We start from the raw sequence: 8,112 nt of genomic DNA, 5'->3' as shown, positions 1-8,112 counted from the left end.
ATTTTTTTTGTTTTTTTTGTCTTTTCCTTGACCTTGAAAAGAATTTTCTATCAACTAAAAAGCCACATTTTTCAGCAACATAGAAATGTGAACCTCCATGTCCAAAATTTCAGCCTAACCAGTAAGTTTTGATTCTATACATGGAGAAAGCTAGCTCCCATAGACCATCATGTTCTTCATGAACTTATGGGAATTTTTATGAAACACATATATAGCTGTGGGTATTCTAACATCCACATTCCCTTTGATTTTGCAGTCCTGATCAACGATTGAGGGAGAAATATGATTCATCCTCCATATTTCCTCTAAAGATAACTGCATTCACTTCACCTATGGTTGAAGAAAAGTCTTCATCGTCTCCCTCTTTCAACTGTTCAATCTTTTGCACAACCTCCTTCAACTCCGGCCTTGTCTCGAAATCCTCTTCACAACAACTTAATCCAATCTTTAAAAGATTTATCATTTCACCTTTGCTGTTCTTTGTTCCTGCCATCTCCTTGTCAAAAACTTCACTGCTTTTTTTCTCCTTGACCATCTCATTGACCCAAGTGGCTAAATTTGTATTGCTGTCATAACCTGGCGTTAGATAGTTCTCTGGAAACCTACCGGTTAAGACCTCCAAGATAAGTATTCCTAGGCACCACACATCAGTCTTCCTGCTTATGCGGCCATTTATAGCATGCTCTGGTGATTTGTAAGCAGTCATGACCATGTGAGCCTGCTCCTGGTTGATCACTGGCCTTAGGGCATAATCAGACAGCAGAGGCTCCAAGTCCTTGTCCAGAAGCACATTGGAAGATTTCAAATGACCATGGGGCACAACTAGGGTAGGAAGCTCGTTGTAGAGATAAATCAAACCCCTCGCCACACCCTTTATGATCTTCAACCGAGTGGGCCAATCCAGACCAGGTTGATCTAGACTATGGTTAGCTGGAAAAGGCAAGGTTCAAAAAACTCAAGTTAATCAGCAGCTGACAGTAGTACTAATAGTCTTCCACAGGTCTTATAATCAATACCTACTAATAACCACTATTACCTGAACTAAGTGCACAAGCAGCTTTTGGATTAATTAAAACTGTAAAATTATTGTGGTTTATTTCTTTCATGAGCACTCTAGGCAAATTTGACCAGTGCACAAGCATTTTTAAACCTGGTTATGGGAAGGGTGCTGCTGGAGCCTGGAGCTGGACTTCACTTACTTACCAGGTTTCAAATCATTTAACAAAATTGGTATGGCATCAATAATCAATCATCTTGTCATTTTAAAGAACGATGAAGAATCACAGACACAAGCCATTCGAAAACTTACCATGAAGATGACTAGCCAAGCTACCGTTCTCCATAAACTCGGAAATCAACAATTTCTCCTCTCTCCTATAGTAATAGGCCACAAGAGGCAGCAAGTTTTGATGGTTCAACCTTCCCAATCTTCTCATGTGCTCATGAAAATCTTCCCTCCCCACATTGTTCATTTGCTTGTACCTCTTCACCACCACGGCTTCGCCATTCAATATGCCGGCCTTGTATGAAGCTCCAAAATTCCCACTTCCAAGAACCTCTGCCGAGGCTCTAAGCAGGTCCTGCAAGTCGAACGCCTCCAAATCATCTTTCAAAAATATCAATTTCCCATGGTCAGACCTCTTCATCGCGCCACCGCCCTCCGACACTTTCTTTTCACCTTCATCATAAGCTGGAAGCTTGTTCGAGTCATCAAGATCTGTTGCCTCTAATATTTTGGATTTTTGTTTCTTCTGGGGAATAATGAAAATAATTGCTGCAATGATCACGACAAGCAACATTATGGATACCACAATCAATGCAATTTTCAGAGCAGATATCTCTTTATCTAGGGATGAGAGGACAGTTTGGGGGCTGGCTGAGGGTTTAGGTGAAGGGCTAGGCGGGGGACTGGTGAAGGTGCATGATTGGAGAGGTTGCCCACACAGATTTCTGTTGCCTGCGTCACAACGAAGAGAGTAGATATATAAAGAAAATGAATTGACATGATTTATCAAGCTCCATTTGATTTATTACTTTTTGACATGATTTCTGTTGCTACCTGAAAACATGCTTGCGCCCATTTTGCTTAAGCTTGCAGGGATAGGACCCTCCAATTGATTGCTTGCCAAGTTCACCACCTTGACACTCTTGTGCTTAAAATCAGGTATTTGGCCAACAAATTGATTTCCCTCCAGTCTCAAAATAACAAGCTTAGGCAATGTCGTTAGCGATAAGGGAATTGTACCGGTGAAAGCATTATTTGCCAAAAACACTTTCTTCAAAGACCTCATCCCTTTGAATGCATCATTAGGAATCTGCCCGGCAAAACGATTGTTTGACAAATACAAAGCCTTTAAAGCACCCAATTTCCTTATATCTGGCATTGTGCCCTCAAAATTGTTGTTCATAAGGCTTATTGTGCGCAAGTTAGGCAATGCAGCGAGAATCTCAATATTCACTAGCCCTGCTAGCCCCATGTTTTCAAGTTGCAAACCCCATATTGTATTATTAAGGCAAAGCACGCCGATCCAATTTGCTCGATCCTTGTGGCATGGGCTAATAGAAGCATTCCAATTGCTAAGAGCTGAAGGGTTTGCTAAGGAGTCCTTGAAGGTTAACAGGGTCTCCATATCCGTATCACCATATGAGATGGCGACCAATGATAACAAAGAAACAAGCGCAAGAGCTAACGATGGATTTGGTGTGCGCACAAGCCTAGCAATGTGCGCGCCCATTAGCATTGCTACAACGTCAAAACAGCCGCTAAAAAGCAATAAGGAGAAGCGTCAGCTGGGGCAACGAGAATTGATTGCATCAGCTTCTTCTTTCTTTCGTTGCCTTGCTTTCCTTGTTCTGTTTTCTCTCTGGAGAAGGAAATGTGGGGGATCAAGAGAGGGAAGAAACGGTGGACAACGTGCGTAACGCCAAGAATAGAAGTTGGTGAGGATTTTTGTTAGAAAATGGGTTAGAGCCTCCAAGGTTGGTGAAATTGACTAAACAAATGCTATTTTCCAACCTAAGTTAAGATTTTGTGGTTTAGAAGCTCAGCTGTATGTAGGAGAGATCTAAGGCCAGCCTTTGAATTCTAATTATTTTTGTTCACTATAAGTTGGGAGGTTAAACTGTTTTCTCCATTTATAGTTTATAACTGATATTGTTTATTGTCTTCGTGAACAACATGTATATATACTCTTTTTCTCTTATCTTTAATTACTTATATATATTGTTTTTCTTTTCTGGTTAATCTTTCAGTAAATTAACATGCTTATCTAGGGCATGGTTACAGACTAATAAGCATATGCACTTCTTTAAAAAAATTTTATTTTTATAGATCAAATTAGTTTTTAACCGTTGGTATACCGAACATCCAAGTTTTACATTTTTTTTTCTCTTCAATATTTTGGACTTTAATTTTCCTTTATGCATTTGAATAAAGTCGGAGGAGAAGGGTGATAGGACCCAAGTCCTAATCCACACTCTACAATCTAAATAAGCAAGCAGTTGATCAACATCAACCATGCAAAATATGCACATACCAAACGACAAGCAAATAAATCAACTACACATCAATAAGAACAAATAATAGAGAGACAATACCAATTTTACGAGGAAAAAGGAAGATCTTTATAATGTAGATGGAAAAAATCACAGGATAAATTGACAACAATTTATTATCAAGTAAATGAAGTAACGTTCTTGTCTCAAGTTTTTTTCTCGAGCTTGAGACTCTTAACAATTTGGAAACATATCACACTGCTAGATCTCACCACTAGGAGATTAAGTAATCCAATTCTTCATGATTAATGCACTCCTAAATCATTTCAAAATGTGTTAGTATATGCCCTTAAGCCAATTGGATTGGTCAAGGAATATATATTATCATTTAATGCATACTTAATTGCATAACTATATGTAATTGAGGTTTTCCTTCATGTTAGTGCAATAATAAAGAGTTATTAAGTACTAATTGGATAAAGCCCATGGAACATAAAAGCCTTGCAAGAGAATTGTAAAGTTATTACAACTATGAGATCACTATGCATCAAAGCCATGTTCCTAAAATTATTCCTGCTCATTGTATTGTCAAGACAAGGCATTGACAATGCTCAAAAACTGATACATGTTAAGCCTCCTTACTTAGGAAGTAAGTAGTCAATCCCATAAATTGAACTATATGGGATATTAGAGGATAATATATGGGTGCTTGTTAAAGAACAAGTTCACTAAAGATGGCCTACTATGAAAACTCTACTTGGTATTTTACTCAAGTGTCTATAGAATATGTTCTTATGTGATAGTCGTGCATTAGTCCTCAAACTTGAGACACTAGATCATCTTGTATGGGGAATGATATACTTTGATTTCATCCCTATGAGTCTAGAGGTGACTAGATGATGCCTAAATTGGGTGTTTTTGGGTATACCATGAAGCATACGGAGGTGGATGAGTAGTCAAGACCGGATTCATCACCCCAAGTGATATGAGGGGATATATCTCAATTGTTCTCAATTCTAAATTAACTTGTATAAAGTCTTTGACCAAAGCATGATGAATTTAAGGAAAGTTACTTTCCCAAATTCCTAAAGTTAGTCATTAATTATAAGAACTAATATGGAATGTTATAAGTAGATACTGAGCCATGCTTTATGACATGTCAAGGATATTTGATGAAAGGACCGTATTGCAGTAAGAGGCTTATCACTGAAGTACTTTGTCAAATTCTTTAATTGACTCTCTAACATTTTGGTGGTCATAATGTATTATTAGATATCGCTTATGATCTATAAATATAAATCAATTATTAAATTGATATTTAATTATGATTTATATTTACTACCAACATGTTAGAAGCTTAATGGGTCACACATATTAAGTGACATGATTGAGATTAAATAAGGATAATCAATTAAGTTGAACTTAATTGAAATAGACCAAAATAAAGTGAAAAAATTAATTAAGTTCACAAAAACTTAATTGAATAAAAAATAAAAATGTTGTATCTAGGGTTGTAACTTAGTTTGGCTACATAAATATGCTATGTTAGCAAACTAAAATTATGATGAAAAAAAAAACCTTCAGCCACTTCTTAGCCATTTCAAGAAAGTAAGAAAAAAAATTAATTTTCTTTGTCTGATAGAAATAAGATTCGGCAAGAACTTTTGATCTATTTTATTTTAGAAACAAAACTTGCTAGCACAAGAGAAATCAAAAAGTCTTATTTGATCATTGTGAGTGTGTTTGGTTTGCAAGAAGGAACAGAGTAGGAATGGAGTAGCCATTTCGTAGGAATAGAATAAAAGATGAATAACTATTATATAGTTTGGTTTATGAGAATAGAATAGACTAGGAATTGCTATTATGAATTATTCTAATACTTGGTTGGCAAGAATAGTTTTAGGAATAACTAATAAATAAGTGATAAATGACAAAAATATCATTTATTCTAATATTTAACGTTTAAATTAAAATATCTATTTTATTATTTTATTCTTTATTTTTAAAATATTAAAATATAAAAAATTTATTGTTAAAGTTTTAATATAATTTTTAAGTTTAAAATAGTAACTTTTTATAATGTATAATTAAAATTAAAATTTTTTATTTTAAATTCATTTTAAATTTTTTTATTAAATTTTAAACTCATTTTAATTTAGTGAGAGAAGGAAAAAGGTAGTTGGTAGACAGAGAAATAAATTGTAAAAAAATGAATAAAACGTATTTCATATAGTATGCTAATTCTTCAAATTAATGAAGAACATTTTTGTCCGTTAATGTTTTTACTTTAATTCTTGTCTCTTGGAATAGCCAATGCCAAGGGAGCTTTAATATTGACTATTCCTTATCTCCTTGAATGGCCATTCCAAGGAATGGTCATTCCTTCCAATCAAATAAAGTGTTAAAAAAGGATTAGGAATAAAATGAATGTCTATTGCATTCGCCCCCCCCCCCCCCCCCCCCCCAACCAAACATGCTGTGTGTGGATTACTGTTAGAGGCCAAATACTTGGATGGTTGAAAATTTGACAAATCCTTAAAGTGAAGAAGCAAAGATTTTGAATGCATGATTTCAAAATGACTTATTCTATTTTTTGGGTTTCTTATTTCATTATAAGCCCTTTTAGATTTAATTGGATCTTAATTACAATATCTAGAAGTATGTAATACTTAAACTTATAAATGTTCACAATTAATTTAAAAATTACATGAAAAACATAAACATTGATCTTGTGGTTTCTTTGATTAAATGCATATTTTATTTTTCTGATGCGTAATGTTTTTAATTTCATGATCAATTTCATGTTTGAGCATGGGGCCGAATCCCAGTAGTGATATCAAAGTCTTTGTTTGATATTTTTCATGTAATTTGCATGTTTGTTCCTTTGTGATAATCAATAGGATTGATTTGTGTGTTGATTTGATATATATTGGTTTTGAAGGATTTCTTTAAAATTTATTTTTCTATTTTAATTCAAATTTGGACAGCAAGTGTTTAATCCATTAGAACATATTTTAAAAGGTTTAAAATCATGTTTAAGTGAAGAATTAATGAATGGAATAAAAGGCTTGCAAAGCCATTAAAATTGTATAGTTTTGAGGTGTTTTGGAGACTAACATGACAATTATTTTTGCTAACATTGGGCAAGCATTATAAACAATTTTTAAATTGTTAAAAATTAGTTTTATCAAATTAAATTACTGCATGTTTCAGCTAGACTTTGTTTAGTATGAAAAGGTTAATAAAAAAAATCATGTTTTCGAGTTCCATAACAACAAAGATTCACTGTAGGAAATTTTGGACAGCTATGATCGATTTTGGTGGCTTAATTTTCCATGAATTTTGTGTTTAATTGTTAAACACATTTGTTGGAAATTTTCAGCAACTTTGTTCATGTGTTTGACTCATGATTTATGGAGTTTTAAGAGCACTTTAACACCACCTATTTTAATTTTGGGTAATTCATAAAGAACAGGAAATTGTTTCCTACTTAAAGTGAATTCCTAAAATTATGGTTAGCATTTTAATTTGGGAAATTCATAGGAATTTGTTTCCTACTTTAAAAGGGATTTCTAAATTATTTGGTAGCATTGAACTTTCTTTAAAATTTTTTGTTTGACTAGAAGTTTCCAAAATTTGTTAAGTTATCATTTAGGTAACTTGAACAAAATACAATTTAAAAAACTAATCGATGTTCTAAATGTTAGAAATTAAAATGTTGTCTTAGATACATTTTAAGAAGCTTACCTAAACTAAAGAGGTTTCCAAAATTAAAAGGATTTTTAATTATGGAAATGATTAAACTAAAAAGTCCTAAAAAGGAAAGTTTTATTTCGATGGATTCTATTTAAGCAAAAAGAGTAAAAGTTTTACTTTAAATGTCTTGAAAATGAGAATTTCTTAAATACTAAATTGAAATAAAACAATACCAAATAATTTGAGTCTAGAACTTTAAGTAAGTTAATTGATGTTTTTCTCAAATAACACACAAAATCACCAAGTGATATTGAGCTTGTTTTAATTGTTATGCTTTAGATTGTGATTATAAAGCATGAAGATGATTATGGACTTAAACCTTAGAAGATTAGGTTATGGATGGTTAAATTTACTTCTCATGGAATTTATTTTGAAATAGGGTCTGCGCACCCCGCCTTACTCTCATTTCCTTTGGGGTTGTAAAATTCTTTTCTCACCTAACTCCCATCGAATGTAACTCGAGGTTTCTTGATTATAAAATGTAATTAATTACATCAAAGTATAAAACTAGGGTTAGATAAAAAAAATTTTGTAATTTGAAGATGGAGATTCAAAGCTACCATGGAGATTCAAGGAGATTACAAGCAAAGCTAAAAGACGATGTTTGTAAAATTCCCTAGGAATTTGACCAACTAATTTCCTTAATTGCTTGAGGAAATTAGAATTAGTAAAGTCCATAATCATCCTTGTAGTTGGCATATGATAGATTTATTTTTTAGTATATATATATGATATAAGTGATACGTGATAAATACTATGCATGTCAATAACGTCAAATCAATGAGACCTTAATTAATGAATTAATAAATAAAATCCGTCAACAATATATTGAGTCAAAAATTTGTCTTCTACCATATAACA

General features: G+C 33.3%; 1 protein-coding gene across 1 annotated transcript; it reads right to left on the bottom strand.

Moving 5' to 3' along the window:
• Positions 1-262: 262 nt before the first annotated feature.
• Positions 263-2,741, bottom strand: PRK4 (Leucine-rich repeat protein kinase family protein). The gene is made up of 3 exons (XM_007023567.3): positions 2,060-2,741; positions 1,310-1,957; positions 263-930 (listed from the first exon to the last, which is right to left on the bottom strand). Exons 1-3 carry the CDS (start codon positions 2,739-2,741, stop codon positions 263-265), a joined length of 1,998 nt encoding a protein of 665 aa, XP_007023629.3.
• Positions 2,742-8,112: the final 5,371 nt, after the last annotated feature.

The sequence above is a fragment of the Theobroma cacao genome, chromosome 6 (assembly GCF_053813885.1).
Source record: "Theobroma cacao isolate CCN51 chromosome 6, ASM5381388v1, whole genome shotgun sequence".
NCBI lineage: Eukaryota > Viridiplantae > Streptophyta > Magnoliopsida > Malvales > Malvaceae > Theobroma > Theobroma cacao.
Note: the sequence above shows the minus strand (reverse complement) of the source record. Positions and strands in the feature narration are given on the sequence as shown.

What these genes read in the sequence shown, in the direction of transcription:
- PRK4 (XM_007023567.3), bottom strand. Translation starts at nt 2,741, where the DNA reads ATGCTAATGGGCGCGCACATTGCTAGGCTTGTGCGCACACCAAATCCA. An exon ending in GGGCGCAAGCATGTTTTCAG is followed by an intron (nt 1,958 to 2,059) that starts GTAGCAACAGAA and finishes GTTGTGACGCAG; the next exon opens with GCAACAGAAATCTGTGTGGG. An exon ending in CTTGGCTAGTCATCTTCATG is followed by an intron (nt 931 to 1,309) that starts GTAAGTTTTCGA and finishes TGCCTTTTCCAG; the next exon opens with CTAACCATAGTCTAGATCAA.